At 40.1% G+C, this 20,535-nt stretch overlaps 1 protein-coding gene across 5 annotated transcripts; it reads right to left on the bottom strand.

Moving 5' to 3' along the window:
- Window positions 1-1,950: 1,950 nt before the first annotated feature.
- Window positions 1,951-18,971, bottom strand: IWS1 (interacts with SUPT6H, CTD assembly factor 1). 5 transcript variants are annotated; one of them, XM_040567647.1, is made up of 15 exons: window positions 18,799-18,914; window positions 18,233-18,348; window positions 16,029-16,083; window positions 11,457-12,093; window positions 10,758-10,950; window positions 10,459-10,516; window positions 10,021-10,121; window positions 9,120-9,270; window positions 7,565-7,647; window positions 7,151-7,280; window positions 6,154-6,271; window positions 5,317-5,428; window positions 5,069-5,125; window positions 4,771-4,882; window positions 1,951-2,358 (listed from the first exon to the last, which is right to left on the bottom strand). In XM_040567647.1, the coding sequence occupies exons 4-15, from the start codon at window positions 12,043-12,045 to the stop codon at window positions 2,227-2,229; spliced, it is 1,836 nt and encodes a 611-aa protein (XP_040423581.1). In that variant the 5' UTR covers window positions 12,046-12,093; window positions 16,029-16,083; window positions 18,233-18,348; window positions 18,799-18,914; the 3' UTR covers window positions 1,951-2,226. The 5 variants fall into 5 exon arrangements, with proteins under 5 accessions (XP_040423581.1, XP_040423580.1, XP_040423582.1 ...); XM_040567646.1 differs by lacking the exon at window positions 18,799-18,914 and adding an exon at window positions 16,171-16,228; XM_040567648.1 differs by lacking the exon at window positions 18,799-18,914 and adding an exon at window positions 16,201-16,228.
- Window positions 18,972-20,535: the final 1,564 nt, after the last annotated feature.

Below are 20,535 nucleotides of genomic sequence, written 5' to 3'. Positions count from 1 at the left end.
GAACAAAATACCCGTGGGCCAGAGTAAGATCCCCCCCAGCTAGTTACCTGCTTTGCATACCTATGCTGCTATACACAGAATCACTTTCTCTGCTACAATTAACAGATGGTCTTTGTGACCCATGTCCAAAGACATTTTGATTTGGGGACCTTTCTTACAATTCACTATTAAGTTCTAATTAAAAAAAAAGATGTACATTACTAGGTCTCTTCTTCAGCTTTGTTCACAGCCTTATAGAAGTCCATTATTCCCACTCTGTAAGAAACAAACCCTTGTTGTTTGTCTATCTTACAGAACATATAGCGCTATTGCAATTAATTCTGATGACAAGAAACTGCAGATTGAGGCAACCCAAGACCACCAGGGTCTGTGCTTCAAGAAAATGCTTAAGATAAAACAGCCCACAACTCCCCACCCCCCCCACCCCTGAGTGCAGTACCAGACTGCAGTACCAGAACTAAAAAAAAAGTCTGAAAAAAAAACAAAGTAAAAAGCTATCCTAATCCATAGGTCACCAGGACCAAATGAAACTTGGGCAGGAACAGATCCATACTGCACTTATTTTCACTTAGTTTGCACCTGCCAATATGGCAGTAAAGAATCCCATCATTCAATAAATTCTTAATTTAAAAAAAAAAAAAAAACTTGGAACACTTACCATACTAAAACCAAAAAACACACACCTGAGATAAGTTACTGAGTCATACAAGTATAACTGCTAAGAGCAGATGAAGTAATCTTACAACTGGAATTCCTTTAGCAGGCTTCAGTGCAGGCACTCTTCAGTTTGTGCTCAAAGTTCATGTCCTAACATACAGCTTTACTTTAGCATCACAGCCCCCCACTGTCAAATATTTCAAATGCAAGCACCCACATTCTTGCATTCTCTCCATTAGCAGTTCCAGCAGACACTGGGGATGCTAAGTGCTTTTTATGTCATTCCACACCAAGATCCCTACCTCACAGAATTCACGTTAGTCTTCATAAGCCAACAGGCTGCGTTCCTCTGGAATAAAGGCAACGTTCTTACTGAAATGCCAGCTACCAGTTCTCCACGCAGGAAGTCATCCTTTTCTTGTAGGCAAGCTCAGCAGACAAAAAGACTTTCAGAGGCAATGGTACAGAGCAGAGGTACACAGTTTTGCTCTGCAGCATCAGGGACAAATAGCAGCATTATCTACCTAATGCAGAGACAGGAGCCTTCTCCTTACCACTGATAAAATAAGCCTTTTGCAAAGTCCTTAGTAGGCTACAAACAACATGTTTGTTCCACCCAAACATTACAGCAGGACAAAAAAAGGTAAATCTCTTTCAACTGTACTAAATGAAGTCACGGCAGCATCAAAACCAGCAGTCAAGGCTCCACGCAGGCAGAGTCCTGAGCTGAGCACTCTGAGAAGTGCCCAGCAATCTGACAGTCCTCCCCAGCGGTCTCAACACCCTTGACTCCAAAGTATGGCTTACTGTACACATACTCCATGCTCTGGTGCCTCACAGAAAAGCCCTCCAGCTGCAGTCAGTTGCTCTCCAGTAGCAGTCACTGTTGAAGGCTTTGCTGTTAGCACAAAGGATCAATACAAGTAGAATATTGTTGTCTTACTTACGCCAACCATTTTAACTGGAGGCAGCTGGATTTTTTTGCAGTCAGCCTTCTGGTCTTCTCTTGAACTTTGCATCATGCATTCATGAAAAATGGAATCCTTCAAGCGGAAGATGATCAGTATTTCTGTTATCAATTCCAATATGCATCTCTCAAAAGACAGATACACTGACTTATATTAAAAATCACTGAACAAATAAGAAATGCAAAATGGTAAACAAAATTCATGATTATCAGCCTTTCCACATGTCAAGTACACTTTTTTGGGGGGAAATTTCAGATATCCACTGTCTTCTCAGGACTCCATGCGTACACTGTCTTGAGCAATTAATAGACAGCCCCCCCCAAAAAAAACAGAAGATGTTTTATTGTCTAAAGTATTGCAATACAACAAATATGTGATCTGTACAAAGGACACAATAGAGCAAGTTTAAATACAATCAGGAGAAAGAAGTCCCCAAATTCACAGTCCTTGGACATCATCTTATACCAGAACCTGAATCAACAATTTAAAGATTCACTAAAAAAAAAAAAAAAAAAACAGGTTGTTAAAAAATTTAAAGGTCTCCCAAGAGTCTATGGGTGTATTGTCTTACAGCAGAGATCATGGGGTATTCTGTGAAGGGTCACAATGGCATCTTATTGCCCTCAATGCTGATTTTCACTGCATGGGCCGATCTGCTTTTTTTCCTGATATCTGTGAATTTCCGCATCTGTTTGTCCAGTCGACTCACCCCTTTCTTAGAGGTCCCCTGGAACTTAAAAAATAAAACTAATAATTATCACTGAAAAAAAAAGCAGATGTCCCAAAGGTTAAAGAAAGCAATGCATGCAAGGCTGGACCTGCAAGAAGGATCTGATGAGGTCACTGGTGTGGGGGCCAGGAGGTGTGAGGAGGGGGTGCACACATTCTCCCCTCAGCCACCCCCCCAGCGGATAAATAATCCCCCCAATATAGGCATCACATATACAGAAGTGGTCACACACACATCACAGGGGAAAGCTTTCCCATTATGAGGATTAATAACCATGTTAGTTGTTCACACACTGGCTGAATATACAGTTTGGAATAGTTTCACATCCGTATCAGCTGGAGTTTAACGACAGAAACATACTTCACTACATACAAGCTTCCTGTGGGTGAAAGATTTTAGATATGGCTACACAGTAACTGAAGTGGGTTGAGTTGACATACCAATTCCAAACTGCAATTTATTTTAAAAGTCACTGATTAGTACTTAAAAAGCAAGAAATTATTGGAAAAGAAGGAGGTAAGGTTGGAAGCAAAAGAAATGCCTGAGAAAAGCTGACCATACACATTGTCAGAAAGTTGCTCCATTTCATCTCTGTATTTTAACTGCAGCTGAGAAACTGAGATGACACAGCAAGCTTTTTTTTTTTTTTTTTTTTTTTTTACACAAATACAGTAATTCTGTAGAGAAACGCCACTGAAGAGCAACAAGGACCTTCTGATCCCTTTTCTTTCTAGAAAAGAATTTCCCTCAACTAGACAACAGAAACAGTGATGGCAACTTCACGCCTTTTAAGTTTGGGAAAAAATGATATCCAGAATATACTACTTAATACCTGACAAAACCATCTATGAACAGCTGAACCTCTTGATCCCATCTCTGAGGTGGGGTTCCTGACCCTCATTTAAAATGAACTTTATTCATAAAACTATCCACTGAAGTTGTATCTAGGATTTCACTGATTTCCAAAAGATTTTTATTTTTTTTTTTTACAGAAATAATTATGAAGCTAGCCTTCTGTCACTGTTAGTTTGTGACACCTCTGCTCACAGAACTGAAACAAGACAAGATACTGCCCAAACGATTCTCATGCTGATGTACGTCAATGACTGATCTCCCTCCAGTCCCCATTCACAGCAGGGAATTCTGCCCTGTTCTCCTCCTGCTGTCAACCACCCCCTAACTCTCACATCAGTCAGTGACCTCGGAAAAGTAGGCATGAAAAGTACCTTGTTTTGTACCAGTAAAACAGGCACAGGTGTTAGTACACAGTGCCACGAAGTCCTACATTAAGAGCTAAGAATTCCTGTGTCAGGTCAGGCAAACCTGGAGAACCTACATGAGAACAGGTTTCACTATGCTCAGTCTTGCTCATCTTGGTGTTGAGCACCCAAAACTACAGGTGCAAAGCTATTTCTGAGCACAGGTATTTTCACTTAATACCTGTCATTTGGACACCCTGAAGCCACAGAGGCAGGTATCATAGCAGATGTTATGTGCTACAACGTACGTTTTCCTGCACAAGTTACCATTTAGGTTTGGTACAGACTTCAGACAGTACAAGGAGAGTTTTCCAAGTTTAAGATAGGGTGTACACACTCCTTTCCTGTATGTGCAAACTGCCAACAGCTGAAACACATGCACTGTTCACACCTCCCTTGAGGGATACCTCTCAAACTTTGGGAAGGCAGTGTCATGGCTACAGGGGCATCCTGTTGCCTTCAATGCTGAACTTGATGGCCCGATGCACTTTGCTGAGTCGTTTCTGTTCAGCAAACCGTCTCTTGTGTTTTTCCAAGCGACTAATACCTCTCTTAATAGTCCCGGGCTAGAAATAATATCTCGATTAATGCAAAGAAGGAAAGATAACAGCAGAAAAATCACAATAATTATTACTTCTTCCACGTACTCCAACCTTTAGATTAAAGTCATACAAGGTAGATAGAAGAACCAAATAAAACAAGGCAAAGGCCTCTACTGAAGCTTGCTAAAAGTTTGAAGTTTTCACAAACTGGAAAATCATCTTAAGAACGAACATGATACAAAAAAATGGAAGAAAGATAAAAATATTGGTGACATACTAATTAAACTGCTGCTTTATTTTAAAATGTTCTAAAATTAGGAGGCCTATAATCAGATTCTTACCCCTCAAGAAAAGCTCTAGAACAGATAGCATGAAAATCTCTTCCTAGCAAGAGAAGCAATGATACCTGAGTGGAAGAATTTTATGGGCTTAACACAGCCCGTTTGATAGCAGAACTTGTTGTCTACTCAAATTAGAAGAGGCACATAAAAAGAACTGTTGTATTGTACAGTAACTACAGCAATAAGGCGACAGATTCCCAGGCTTATTCCTAGACAGCCGAGGTACAGAGTCACTAAAAGAGGCTACGCTATTCCCTGCACTGCAGCACTTACCCTGGAGGACTCCATCTCCACATTCCACTTCGGCCTGACCACATAGTCCTTGTTGGAAGGCATTGGTACCCTCGCACGGGCACAGAAACCGGGGTCTCCAGGTCTAAGAGCCCTGCAGAAGAGAAATGTTGCTTTTAGACACAGAAATCTCACACAGAAAGAGCACTACAGATAGTGTTCTACCTCTGGAAACAGGGCACAACCACTGATTTTAAAAAACTCAAACTGCACATTTTTAGCACTATTAAAATACTTTTTTCTAGTCAAAAGAGTAATATAAAAAAAAAATCCAACCTACTTTTCCTCTCCTGTTAATACTTTCTCCAGATCCCTGCGGGGAGTCTGACCACCGGAGCTGCAAGAAAAATAAGATTTTACAGGCATCCACACACAGAGAAAGATAGCAACTTTAAAAGACAAGTGCGGTAAAAGAAGAAAGAGATCAGAAATCATTATTCTTTTATTTCCCTTGTTACTTACACACACCTTTTCTTGTTGGAGTCTTAGAAAGAAAGAAAATTTGATGTTTCTCTCTGGTATTCCTACCTGCTCAATCTTCTTCGCTGAGGCATCTGTTCCAAATCTCTCTGTTCCCTCTCTTCTCTTGTCATGCCTTTGTAGTTTGAGGTAAGGCCAAAGATGGGTCGAGACCATTCATCTAGTAAATAAATAGGTTAATAAGCACTGAGCATATCAAGTTTATCTCTAAACCATTCTGATAACTAAACACAGCTTTCCGTGTTCACTTATACTTCCCTTCAACCAAACAGATGATTTTTAAACTCTTAATATTTCAGGGAAATCCAACCTTGTGGACAGTAACAAACAGCTTTCATCCATAAAGTCTCTTGCTATTGCTTGCTTTTTTGGAATCTCCCTTAGCTCTACAAATATTTAAGCGTCAGAAACTCCTGCATGCCACAGTAAGTGTTGTTTTAGGAATATGAAAAATACTTCCTGAAGAACAGAACAATTTTGTAATTAGTTTGCTGTCATTCAGGATGGAATACACTACACATGACTACAGCTGTTTAAGTAGTAAATTTTTAGATGGTCATTTAAGACCTCTCCTCCATGGAATAAATGGAGCACCTTCCTCCTTTGGTAACAGGTAGATGAGGTCTGGACAACTAGCCAAGAGAGAATTTGGGCAACATAAAAGCTATTATCTAGTTTTAGAGCATAACAGGAAAAACTGCATGCAGACATTAATGTAACAATGTTCAATAAGAGCTCTGCAAACAAAGCTATCACAGTTTAATGAGATTCCTACATTGCAGAGTTAGTTCTAGTACAGACAGTAACAACATGCAACAGGAAGACTGATGCAGAAATTAAATTACCAGTGAAATCTAACTGAAGGAAGACAAAACGTTTACATACTGATTAGCTTCCCTGCCATATCTTTGTTAGGTCTCGATTCTTTGGGGTGTTTGTAAAGGTACATCACAGCTCTTCCAATGCCACTGTGCTTCAGGGTCTCTTGGCTCACGCTGGGCAGCTATAAGACAAAGGAAAAGTTGGAAAAAAAAAAGCAAGAAATGATGTCTGAACTTTAATGGTGTCATTGAACTTTGCAAAAACCAAAACCTACCTTCACAATAATCTTGGAAAAAAAAATGTTTTTGCACTTTTCCATTAGGAATCAGTTAAAGGTTCAAGTACCGAACACCCAAACATAAAAAAATCTTCTAAGCATTCATCTTACAAGGATAAAAGTTTACATGGCAAAAGCCACGTATTCAAGTATAACCTAAATCAGTCAGAATTTGTGCAAATTCTTATGCAACAACAAATTTCTAAAGCTTCAGTCAATAGAGCCAAGCAGTCGTGCTGCAAGAGAAATTTAACTTCTGCTTTTCTATCAAGACTATGCCACGCTAATTTTTACAAACGCAGCAAAGGCTACTTAAAGTGAACAATCACAATATATCAGCCACAGAGAATGAGGGAAGGTAAGTCACTAAGCCATTTAGATTCATCAAGAATCTAGAAAAGCCATAGCAGGCACCTCCCTGATAGAGGATAGGGAACTTCACACGCATGGTTCACGTGAGACAGAAACATCTCCTGGCCTACTGCCAGCAGAGCTATTTGCTTTATTGTGAACACAAGCAAAAATTTTGTAACAATTACGTGTCTGAAATTCCCTAGCCAAATTTTGCTCAGATAGACGGCATATCTACAACATAAGGAATACTCATTAAAAGTGATGTGAAGTTTAAACCAAACGTATGTAACTTGCTGTTTGCTTCCTCTTGCATTTCACTGCATGCATCATCAGTAGCATCATCAGTAGTTATAACCACACATCTCCGTAAAACATGACCATAAAAACCTGAAGCTACCAATCAAATACAGTTAGAAGTCAGTTTCAAACCTCTTGCAGGATTTTCAGAAGCTCCTCTCTTATCTTCAGTGCTGGCAGACTTCGGTCTGGAAGAGGAGAAAGCCATTCTTTGATGGCAGACATTACACCACTATCGATGAAAGTTTCTTTGAGGTCTTGCCTAGAAAGTTTAACGTATAGATAAGCCACGACGTCATATAGTAATACATCTAGATCTTAAGATGTGATGGTCCTTGAAACACAACAGTACGTTTGAGTTTGTTAATTTAACAGGTAAAATTAGGGATCATTTTTCATTTTTTTGAGGTCACCTAGCTCCAGCATTTACCTGGTATTAAGAAAAGCGTTTCACTGCATACTCAATACAACTGTAATGTCACCCTATGAAATCTACCAAGTTCCCAATATTCCCAAAGATGATAATCATCCGGAAGAATGACTCACTTTTTAAGATGCATAACTACAGTCGGTAGCAAAGTTAATTTCTTTAGTGCGGGTTTCTTTTGTGTATTCAGCTGTCGATCCTCCTGTAGAGAGTTGAAGAATTGCAAGTCAATCAAAAGAAGAAATCAGCAACTCTCATCCCCTGCAGTATTTACAGGAAAAAGGTCAGTAGTAAGTTACTGGAGAATTCACCTTTAGCAGGACCACACTAACTTTACAACCTGGCTCTATCTTCCTACAGTTCCAAAATACATTTTATACAATAGTTTCTCTTCAAAAAAAGAAATCCCCACCTTAATCAACATTCTCCTGGAAAGAATGACTTATGTTTCTACTTCACGATTTACGTTTATTGCAATAAACTGGAATTCTGCAGGGTCCTCCATGCTAGCTATGTGTAGCTATCCTAGAAACGCTCATAGCGAATCTCACCCAAACTACAACAAATAACTAACCATAACAGTAACAAGTGAAAATACGTGCATTCACTTCACCTAAGAACGTAACTGTAAAACCTGGTGGTTTATAGGGATGCATGGTGGAATTAACATTAAAGCATGCGAACGTGCATCAAGTGCTAGAAGAAAAGCCGTCTCAGTTTCAAAATGATGTGATTATCACTCAAGTCCATTATCTCACTATCTATTCAAAATGTGGGATTAAATATCAAAGAGACTCACTACAATCAACAGATTTGTCTCCTGCTGTGTTTGCACCTTTCCAGGTGCTTAACTCACTGAAGGCTCTTTCTACACAATGTTTTTTTTAATTGTGAGAGAGGAGATTCTTTTAATGCCCTTCTGCTCCAGAATAGCTTTATAGGCACATGCTAAACAACTAAAGATACCACAGCACTGGAGCTCAGCTTTTCCTCTCTCCAGTATTCCAAACTTCATTGCTTCATTTAAAACATTTGACCACCATCTTGTTGACGACCAAGAAAACCACAGTTGTCTCCCAGATCACTATCTTACTCTGCCCTTCTTCCCCAAACACATTAAGAAAGACTCCTCTTTCTAAAATTGCCCCCCAATTGCTTTTAAAGAGTTTCACCATGCTGTTAAATTGACTGCTACTCCAACAATAGTACAGCAATAACAAAAGGCAAGACCCTGGTAATTAAACACAACTCCTCGAAAGAGTCCGCCAAGGGATAATTCTATTTTTCTACAATCATCTACCACGTTATTGTCATTCAAGCCCTTCAGAAAAGGTTTCTTCTCAGGAACAAACAATTAGGTACTGTATATACTACTAATTGCAGAGTGAAATCAAACCATAGTCCCTATCTCAGTATTTGATATATGTACATTTTATATAACATGTATTCATCCCTTTTTATAGGGCAGTTGATCTCAGCTGATCAGTTTACCAAGTTAACTAAATATCATCTTTAAAACAAATCAGTAATTCAGACTAGCAAAATGACATTAAACAGTTGTTTGGATACTGGAAGCTTTCAGTAGCGTACAGATTACTAATTCTGAGTACCAGATACCTCTATTTTACTGACTGCACAGGGGAAATTGTTGCCTTTGGAACCTAGAAAACTCACCTCTGCAGCTTCATTCATCTTCACAATCATAGCACTGACCACATCATCTGCATCACTAATAAAAGTTCCACCATCACGGTTTCGTCTACGCTTGCCACTCATACTCTTCTTTCGTTGCAGCATCATGTCAAAATCTGACATGAAGTCCATACTGAAATGCAAGAAGAAAGTTTGCTGATGGTCAGAAGAGGGTTGATCTCACCATCTTTGTAGAAAATATTTTGTACTTCTCTAACAACCTTTCCAAAAATCTCCAAGAACTCTACAAGCATTGTGTCTCAATGCCCCCGTACGATAATTAGATATCCTCAATATGCTAACTGGGAAACTAGCAAAGAGCTTCAGCAGCTCTGAGATGCCCTCAGAAGTCTGTAAAAGACCTTACTGAAACACCTAAGGAGATGCACACATTCAGGGTTGAAAATGTGCTAAAGTTGTCACTGAAGCTGACAAAGATTTAGCTTTCCTGTACCTGCAATACATTCCTCTAACTCTACTGGATCAGACAAGAAGGAAAGAGGAGAAGCTGGGGTCAAGCCTTGCCACACCTTATCCCCTACACCGGCAGAGAAACAAAACTGTGACTCCAGTGCTCCTTTGCATGGCCCGATGCTAGGAGCAGGGTTAGATGTTTGTTTGATTAGATGTTTCATTCAGGTTTTGATATGACCTACAAAATACTCTTCTCTGGAGCAGGAGCAGCAGCATAGGCAATCTGCTATGGATTGCCAAGTGACTGAACTGTACAAGCAGAGAAATTCATGGTCTATAAAAACATGCTTTCTGTAGACACACAGCCCCTTCCCTGCCTTTCATGAAGTCTACCCAGGTTTTGGATGAACCTTTTTGCTCAAATATTGCATTTGCTATTAACAAAGGAGTATGTAACATATCGACTTACTGCTTCCCTCGTTTGATGTTATCATCAGAGTCTGACTCGTCTGCTGTCTCCTTCATCTCTGCATCACCCTTCTCTTCTTCCAAGTCTTCCTGGTTAAAGCCCTGATGGTAAAGGCAGTGCAAGTCAGTGTAAGGATTAAGACCAAGCATCTATGCAGGTGCTTGACTCTTACACTCTAAATGCTTCCTCTAAATCCTCTTCAGATTTACCTGAAAGAGGAACAAAGGATTCCTACTTTCACCTATGACTGTCACACCAATGGCTCTCCCAGTAGTAGAGTTGTGAAGGTTATTTAACTCAGTCTATCTCAGTGAGTCCAGCAGATAAAAGTCTTCCATCCCAAAACATGAACGCAAATCCCAACAGACATTCTGGGAATAGCTTCCCGTGAAGATTCGATCTGGCAACCGAATAAGAAACAACCCCAATAGCACTTACGGTAAATTCCTCTTCTTCCTCATCACCAGATTCTCCAAATATATCTGCAATCAGGTTCCTGTGAAGGTAATAGTAACACTTATCTATTTATACTGCAGCAGTGAGAACTGCATTTCCTGAGAAATTTCTAACATGGCTGAGTGGAGATCCACCTTCCGTTCTGCCACAATGCCCTTCCTCTTCGCACTACCAATAAAAGCAGACATTCATCCTCTGGTTGGTTTTCCTCCATTTCCCCATCCATGACCAGCATCACCACCTGCAGCCCTGAAAGAATTCATATTCTCAGAAGTACTTACTCTTGTTCATTTCCAGATTCACTGTCACTGCCAAACAGATCTTTCTCTTCTTTTTTTTTCCCAGCATTCTCTTTTCTTTCTTCCTCTTCTTCACTATCTGATACCATATTTTTCTTCCTTTTATCAGATTTCTCTGAGGCAGCATCACTATCTGATTCTTCAACATCGGAAAGGATTCGTACTTTTTTTGCAGCTGCCAACAGAAAGAAGCATTACTCCCTGCCCAAACACAATTGCCATTTTAAAAAATCACGTCCATTCTAAAATCTGTTTTAATCAGTCGGTAACCAACTACATACAGTACACCATCCATACAAACTTGTAATTTCAGAACTTACTCTCACCCCTAGTATATCTTAGAAAATATAGAGAAAAAACAACTAGAGAAAAAACAAAGTAAAGAAGTACAATGGAAATACTCAACATGAAAACAGATGCCAGTGTAAAGCAATGTTATTGCAGAATATATTTTTTTTTTCTTACGTTAAACCTACCTATTACTCCAAAACATTAGATACATATTCACATAGAAATGCAGTTAGAACAATACCTTCTCCAAAAGCAGTTGTACTTTAAAAGCAAAACCACTTTGTGGTTTCATATTTATCTTAGATGCTTTCTTCACATAAGAATAAGGAATTAACTATAACGGTACTACTTGTCACATCACATTTTTATTTTCATCCTAAAGTTGCTTACGTGCTTTCTCAGTGTCATCCTCACTGTCAGACAGGATAGCTGTTTTCCTCTTCACAGTCTTCTCCTCCTCTTTCTCATCTTCATCGCTGTCTGAGATTTTTCGTCTCTTAGGACCTTCCTCTTCGCTGTCAGAGCCCTGAAATCCTTCCCTCGCATGTTCATTATCTGAATGATGAGAGTCATTCTGCACCTCCTCCTTCCTGTCCTCCCCATCACTGTCATCAGACTCTATTTCTTGTTTGTGTCTGGAAGCAGACTCACTCTCCGAGTCGCTGGCCGGCTGCTTGCGGACCTCCTCGCTCTCCGAGTCGCTGGCCGGCTGCTTCTGTGTTTCCTCGTTTTCAAAATCACTACTGTGATCCCTGTGAGGTTCTCCATTTTCAGAGTCACTCGCTTGATGATTTAAGGCATCTTCATTTTCAGAGTCACTTAAATGCTGATTTGGATGGTCCTCAGCATCAGAGTCACTGTCTTTCCCTCTATGATCTGCTTCATTGTCTGAATCACTTACATTGTGATTTGGAGGCTCCTCATTATCTGAGTCACTGTCTTTTTGCCTCGGTACATCTTCATTTTCAGAGTCTGTCATATGAGGCTCTCCCGTTTGCCCATCGTCTTCTCCATCACTGTGTTCATTCTGAAAAAAGAAAAGTAATTTTAGGCAAGTAAGCAAAAATCTATATTAAAAAAAAGATTAAAAAAAGAAAACAAGAAGCGTTTTGAGTTTTTGCTGTTCCTTCCTCCCATGTGATTGCCCAAGGTACTGCAGACTGAAATACTTTTTTTTTTTTATATATATGAAATGTATACAGAAATTAGACAATTTGAGTCAAAGGACTCGCTATCATATACTACAGATCAAGAAAAATATTAAGAGATCAACAGAACGCCATCCATCCTGCTACTCAATCCTATTTTAGAAACAGAATCAAAAAAAAAACATCTGAAGTGAAGAGGCCCAAGAAGGGTCCAGTCCTTCAAGTGTAAATACTTAATTACTTCATTTTAAAAAGTTGGGCCTTCAAAATGCTTTAGTCCAAATCCCACAAAATAAGGCAAGTAAACAGCCTCCCACACTGGTCATTTCTGAAGATCTCAAATAGACATTTTCGTACGAAATACATTTTACTGAAATTGCATGCATTACTTTCAGAGTGAAGCTCAAGAGAACTTGCACCCTCTCCTTACTTAACAATACGCCAAGACCAAAGGCCTCTGAAAAACAGGAGTAAAGTTTTACTCAGAGCCTTAAGAGTATTATTAAGAAGCTTTGTGTTTCAGTGGGTAAAAACCTAAGAACAGGTTCAACAGTTCTCTCCCTTAAGTTCACAGCTCCCATGCCTACACGGATACCCGAGATAACCTGTGTGTATAAACACACCAACCTTCTGAAAACTAGTGAAACACAATCCTTTGTCTTCTACACAGTAACAACAGAGCCAAACGTTCCATTTATGGAAAAATCTTCAACAAGCCACCTGTCTCTATCCTTATCGACGACAGAATGCAGTTTTATCTTTCCCAGAAGATCTAAGTTCCATTTGGAAAAAAAATGCATTTGCCTAAGAAAACAAAATTGGACTCTCTTGAACTCTCATGCCTTAATTCAGCATGCCTACAGCAGTCACTGTCACAATAATCCCATTTTCAACTGAAAAGAACACTGAGAAGAACCTCTTTCCTAAATACTTCTCAGAGAAGCTTTTTTCAGGGGTGATTCTGTCTTCTCAGCTGTGGACTCCTTTCACTAGCACCTTTGCAAACCGAGTGTTTATTGTCCTAGGAGATACTTTAAGACCTACATGTCCTAGAGCTTCCAAATCTCTTTTGTTAGCAATCTCTTCTCCTTGAAAGGACAGACTTTCTCTTTTCTCTATGGTCATTCCACCCCCATGTTCAGAGCCACACACAACAATTCAGGTGTATCTATCCTACAGGTATGACAAGCAATATTATTAATCTTTATTACATATGAATAAGAAGGAATTTTTAAATAATACAAATAATAGCTTTTAGGAATTACTCCTTCCAGAATTATATTAACTGATAAATAACATCACTTTTTAAGATTCTGGATCTTATGCATTTATTCCCTTGGCTAGTACTTGACGAAGTGACAACTTCTAAATAACTGCAACGTTACTAACGGAAAGTTACCACACACTGGAACAAAATCAGGACTACATAATTTTAAAACACACTTCAAATACCACTTCACTGCTTCCATGTTACCTAACGCTAGCTATAGAACAGCAGCTGTGATAACTCGAGTACTTTTCTGTCTCCTGCTTGTACATGACCCTACAGTGATGTCAGCCTTCTGAACCATGCTGGTGGCACCATTCGGTATTTCTCATTTCTCCTTACAGAGAGGAAACACAGTTCAGTTAGAAATCTGAAATTGGAATTTTAAAGAATTAAATAGGAAGAAGTAACAGAATTGAGGGCGCACAACTGAGGAACACCATACACCCAAACTGCTCCCTGTTTCTCATAGGATTTTATTTTGTGCTCTTCATCAAAATATTAATGACTGCCCTCTCCTACCCAATATCTCCCAACAACAAACTAAGGGCATGCATTTGTGATGTATTTTCTCTTACAGTATTAGCGAAGAAGGAAAAAAAATCTACAGCTGCAAAGGGAAGAGCAAATGCAGATTTTACAGCATTACAGATTGGATCACTGAGTGGTGAAGAAACGCAGAGGTCTACACTTAATTTTTTATTAATATTTATTAAAATACAAGTTCTTCAACCCTTATTTCTGTGCCATTTAATGTTTGGTGGTTTTATCTGATTTTTCCTGATTTCAGATGGCTGATGCTGAGTAGGTACTGATAACTATGTCAGCAGCAATAAAGGATTTTGCTAAACAACACCAAAGAAATCAATAGAAATATTTCTGTTTAAACTATTAGGTTTATTATCTACCAGACTAGAAAGTATTCAGTAAAAAAGTAAACAGAATTAAAAAAACAACTTGAATCTATAACGATTCTTAGCCACTCAACATTTCTAAGGTTGAAAGCATAGCTGCAGGTTACGTATGCACCTATTCAGAATATATTGCTAAACTACAAAGAACTTCCTATGCAAAACACTTGGTAAGAAATCATTCCAATTATATAGCAGTATTACTAAAGTACTTTACAACATACTGAACCTCTAACCTGTTATGCAAACTGACAGTCACTCTTCAGAAGGAAGCTATTTGGGGAGGGGAAGCATCCACGCATCCTAATTAGCTCACACCATGACCATATGGTGTTTTGCACCACAGAATCACGATGGTAATTACAGCTTCTCAACTCCACTGCGATACCATCACCTACAGTAGAACCACTTAGGAGAGAACTCAGGAAAAAGCAGGTAACAGAGGTGTCCCTGCACAGGTTGGACAGACAGATACCATCTACTCTAGTCCTGAACCTGTAAAGCACAACCCGAGCTAACCCAAAAGCACACAGGTGGACGAGCCAAGACAGCCAGCCCTGTAGTGGGACGACACGTGCTACCTCGGACTCAGCACTACATCAACGCAACTGAGCAGCTTCTGAAGCGGAGCGGGGAGACACCTGACTCGCTCAGAACCTAGGCAGAACAAACAGGCCCTGTCCACAGCCATTTGTTGGTGCAAGGTTTTCTGAATAAATTAATGCTTCTGTGAATGTTTTGGAATGTATTTCATGTAAGTAAGTGCAACTTCACAATGAGATGACTAAACTCCGCAGGACAGTCCGCCTGCGACTCTCCCCTACCTCCCCTCCCCGCTTTTCTTTTAAACTAATTTGTCTCTAAAAAGGTGTATTCAAAGAAATCAATTACATAATTTTGGAGTTTTCTATTTTTATTTTTCCAATTACTTAATTAGAAGTTTAGACATCCTCAAAAACAAGTAGGTCTCAGGTAATTGCTACCACATTTTTCTCTAATTCCTTTGCTTTCTTTTCTTCCTCCTCTTTATCTATAAACTTCTTAATTGAGATGTCCTTAATTTTTTTAACTGAAAGAATTCTATAACATGAGGCTTTAGTACAGTATAAAGTAAGGAATACATAAAAATCAAATTTACAGTGTTATCCTTCCATATAAAAGCTTCAGTCAGCAAGTAGTTTATTGGATCAACATGCAGCTACTTTTAAGATGTACTATTGTGGTAGTTTAATAAGTTAACAGAATTGACCCATCCACTACAATCTTATGAATGACATGTGTTAAACTAAGGTATACATAACCTTCACAAGCAGATCAGGAAGCTTCTGTTTTCAGAAATGTAAGATATTTGTGTGTTTCTTAACAGTCACAGTCAAACCATAACTTAAATCAAGAACACAGCAGCAACTTGGTTACAGTGTAAGATCTAAGCCATTAAAGATTTCCGTATGAGCCTGACTCGTACAAACACTGTAAATGTGATTTAATATTCATTACTGTACTAAAACTATGTGTTATCTAATTCTATTTGTCTGAAACAGAATCAGTAAGGACATCAAGGAGAACATTTATAGATAAAGTGGGACTGGGGGAAGGAAAGCCAGAAAAGAATTGTGGAAAAGAAAAACCCACATACCTGAGACCTACATAAGTAATTCCTCAGGATTCACCTTTTCTTTAAAGTTAAGAACCTGAAAAAAAAGTTGGAAAGTTTAAAACTTCAGTTCTTTACATTTGTGTTCTAAATTAGAGACGAAATAGTAATTAAATAGACTTAACTGATTGGGCTGTCTCAAAGGTATTATTACCTTTGAGTGTCATTCCTCCCACATATTCCTAAAGATGAAGGAAATAAGAGGATGAGAAAATTTAAGATAAATAAGTTACTGAAAGCTACTCTCCTTTCACAGGCAGCAGCTCCACTTTATCAGTTGCGTTGCACTTTGAATTTGATGTACAGAAAACATCAATTTCCTAGGAACATAAAAGTTCATAACAAAAGAAAGTACTTAAAACTTTGTGTCTGATAGTGAACGTGAACCTTCAAGCCTTAGCACTTGATTCGATTTGGTTAAAATCTTAAAAATCCTTCTTTTTTTGTATGTGTTTTTTAAATGTACTTTCTGTATTATTTTATCTACAGAGGAAGATTCAACAGCCATCGCAGAACAAAGCCCTTACAATAGTGGAGGTACATGAAGAGGATCCGTAAGCAATGATAACAGGTCCTAGTATTTTTGATTATTTAAATTGGAAAAAGTCACGGCAAAGATGTAAATAATAGCTGACTCTGTTCTTTAGGCCAGATTTCCAATTACTTGACCACAGTAAGCAAAATTTAAAAACCACAGGAGTACAGAAGAGTAAGAACAACTGACCAAGTTTTCAAACACTGAAGAAAAAGCTTAACATCAGTAGCAGCAACATGACTCTCCATGCTCTCATCAGAATTTCCTTCCACTAAAACAGAAGCACTTAATCCTTACCAAAGACAGTTATTCCTGTCACACACAAAACCATACGTTTTCCCCCACTGAAATCCTGATTATGCAAGCAGCAAATGCTGCCTGACAACAACTCAATTTCTTCCACTGTAAATAAGTACCAACAGCTTAAAAAAATCCAAATCTGCTTTACACTCAAATTCAACTAAGTGTGAAGAACTTCCCTTTTATACTCTTTAAAAACACATTCATTTACTTTCTAACTCTGATGAAACTACAAATTCAGTAAAATAAAAAAAAAAAAAAAGAAAGGATTGCAAGTTATACCACAACAGAGGTGAGGCAGAGGATGGTTAGACCAGATGATCTTGGAGCTATTTTTCAACCTTTATGATTCTATGTTAGATTGTATCACGCATTTTAAGCAAATTTTACAGTGGATAACCACTGAAAACCCATTCAGAGTCAATCCTGATTTTTATACAACATGCAACAGAACTCACAAAACAGAGTATAATGTCTTTGATTTCAATTTTGAAGAGCATCACAAAGCTTTCCGTAACAGAACTTTGCTGACAGAAGACAGGATTTCAAAGCCAAAATTATTCCTTCCTAAAAGGCCCTACAAAGACCTGATATAATTCTATCTCAAGACAAAAAATTCCTTAAAATTACCGTTAACCCCAGAATTGTCCTAGACACAGAACCTTCATTTTTTTATCAGAATCTCTTTCCAACTACACTAATCAAACCACAAGTTAAGTGTCTCCCCTCCAAACACAACCCCAGATCAAACACCACCACCCTTTTCATAGGGTAGGATTCTCAAAGCAACAAGCTTTTGTCAGAGGAAAGACAAATGACATTTAGGAACCTGGCTTTCCACATAGAGACCTACTCCTTTGTGAATGACACAGTAAAAAATATAGGACAAAATAGTCTTCAGCGGTAACTCTCACATCCAAAAAGAAAGATTAAAGATAGAAAGCATTTATTCTTTGGTAATGAAACATATGCTCCATAATGCATGGTTTTACACTGCCTTGCAGAATTTAAAGTTCCAAATTCCTCAAAATCCGTTGCTTACAGTTTCAAGCCCCAAAAATTTATCTTTTTGCAATCAAATACATCAATATTACACTTTTTTTTTTTTTTTTTAGTACAAAACAGGGAAGGCTATTATAATAATTTAGGACTGAAATAAAAAGATACTACCCTACTTCTCTGTTAGGAGATTATGTGACACAACCCTTTTGGGAAGTAAAGTTTTGCCAGACAGAACACTTAAGAACAACTCAATAGATGTAAAAGTCTCAGTTAAAAGAGTGATATGTCTTTAAATTGAATATCAGCTTATGAGAGAGCAATCCTTATGTAGACAAAGTTCCCACGGTACCTCTGAGTGGTGCCCTACACTTCCGTTCTCAGATCCAGAATGCTGCTCATTTCCTTCATCTTCAACATCAGATCCTGAATCTCTCTCGTCTTGCACCGGAGTAGCTCCACCATCATCTACTCCAAATGGAAATAAATAAATAAATAAGTGAAACTCGGTGACGTCTCGCAGCGCTCAGAAGCACCCTGACAGCCGCGATGGATGACCGGGAAGCCGGCTAACTCCCAGCAGCGCGGCGGGCCGGCGGTGAGCCCCTAGGAAGGACGGCCGGGAGCAGAACCAAGCGCCCCGCGGAGCCCCAGAACGGGAGGACCCCGCAGAGCCCTCACAGCACGGCCGCCGCGGCTCCACATGCCCTCGGGGTCCCGAGAACGCCCCGTGGGCCGGCTCCGGCCCCAGCCCCGTCCCGTCCCAGCCCGGCGGAGCCCGGCCGCGGCCGCTGACGGGCGCCGAGCGGAGGCGGCCCGGGGCAGGGCGCGGGGCGGGGCAGGGCCCGGGCGCTCCCCACGGCCGCCGAGGCCCCGCCGTGCCCGCCTGCCCGCCCTCCCGGGGCCCGGCGCCGCTACCTGACTGCTCCCCGCCGTAGTACTCGCTCTCCATGGCGGGCTCCCGCCTCGGCCCTCGGGGCTGGCGGCGGGGCGCAGCCCCCGGGGCGCCGCTCACCGACCTGCGCCTCCGCCGCCCGGCTCGCCCGGCCCAAGATGGCGCCTCCCCTCCGAACGGCCGGCGGCCGGGACTGCGCGTGCGCCAGCGGCGCCCGCCCCCTTCCCCTGGCGCCCCGGCGGGGCCGCTCTCGCGGGACTTGGGGGGGGGGGGAGCGGGTGCCATGTTAGGGCGGGGGGGACGGTGTGAGGGGGAGGCGGGGTGCTCCTGACCCGTAAACAACGGGTACAAGGCAGTGAAGCTAGCTCAGTTTCTTATTTCTAATTTCTTTTTTTTTTTCTTGTTCTAGAAACTAGCTTTAGTTAAGTACTGAGGAAATTGAAGAAGGCTATGAGAAAAAAAAAGATTTATGTTGAGCCCTTGTATCAACATGGAAACGAGCATGGAAATGTAAAACGCTTGTTGTTTTAATAAAGGTGATTCCTTGCATGGGCATTGGGGAACTTCCAAGAGACTTAAAACACAGAAAATATTGGGTGACTGCTAAAACGCTGTCCAGAACTAAACTAGTTACCCAACTTTTACCTTTAGCTGGTCTAAGGAACGTCTGGTAAAAACACTTCTAAGACTGATAAAGGATGGGAGATCAAAAGTTTCAGCTGTGGCCTTAAATGACAAAGATTTTACCATTTAAAAAATAGCCAAACCGATCTGCTCCCTACAGATCCAGTTAACAAGAATTAATTTGAATCTCTACAAGAAGGCAGAAGAGCAAAACCAGAGTTCAGCAGCAGGCACACATGTGGGCTCTGGATGCCCTGATGGGCACTGGCTGCTGTTATGGTACTGCAGACCAAAGAGGAGACCTGAGGCTGGCTCTGGAAATCGAGGCCTGGCTGTCTGTATGAATTTAGGTCTGCCTGCCCTATCCGAAGCTGCAGTTCAATCCAGTTCATGTGTGGGTGGTGCCTCCAGATTTAGCCTTCAGTCTCAACTGAAAGTTGGCCTTAAAGACGTCTTTTAATTGCTGACTTCCGGAGTAAACAGGTAGAAAGATCCATGTCTTTTTCAGGAGTTGTTTTAGTAACCTTTATCCTCTGAGCGGCTGCATTATTCAATTATTTGGAACACCTACAATATGTCAGTACAGGATTACGAGGTACAACTTCTGTCACTGATGAGTCATTTTAAAATAGAAAGCCTAATATATCCATGTGATGCTCATCTGCCTCTTCTTGTTCTGTGACAAAACATCTTAATTTTCTCAGGGGTACAGGCTCTTGTGTGACAAACAGAAAACAACATCTGTTGAAGCAGTATCATTTGGTATATTTCTGATAAACATCAGTGATTTTTATAATCCTACATGCTTCTCTCTTGTTCAGGGACATCAAAATTCAGCAAGCTGAGAACTCTGGTCTGAAGTGAAAATGAGCCATCATTTCTTCTGTGCTATGGACACTTCAGAATGGATGGCAGAGAGGTTAAGCCCTTATTAACATATACACCACAGCAGCAAACAGTCATAATGCATGAAGTTCATTCTACCATGTTAAATACAGCTAAACTCTCTGATTCGTCATTACTCAGTGTCAGAATCTTCTGTGTTTCATTTAGAAGGAGAAATTGGTAGTGGAAACATTGTCAAATGATTCTTTGACACAATCTTATATTCTTAGCAAAAAGGCTTTTTTTTTTTT

Source organism: Cygnus olor, chromosome 9 (assembly GCF_009769625.2).
Source record: "Cygnus olor isolate bCygOlo1 chromosome 9, bCygOlo1.pri.v2, whole genome shotgun sequence".
Classification (NCBI taxonomy): Eukaryota; Metazoa; Chordata; class Aves; order Anseriformes; family Anatidae; genus Cygnus; species Cygnus olor.
The sequence above is the reverse complement of the archived record's forward strand: the minus strand, read 5'-3'. Positions and strand labels throughout refer to the sequence as shown.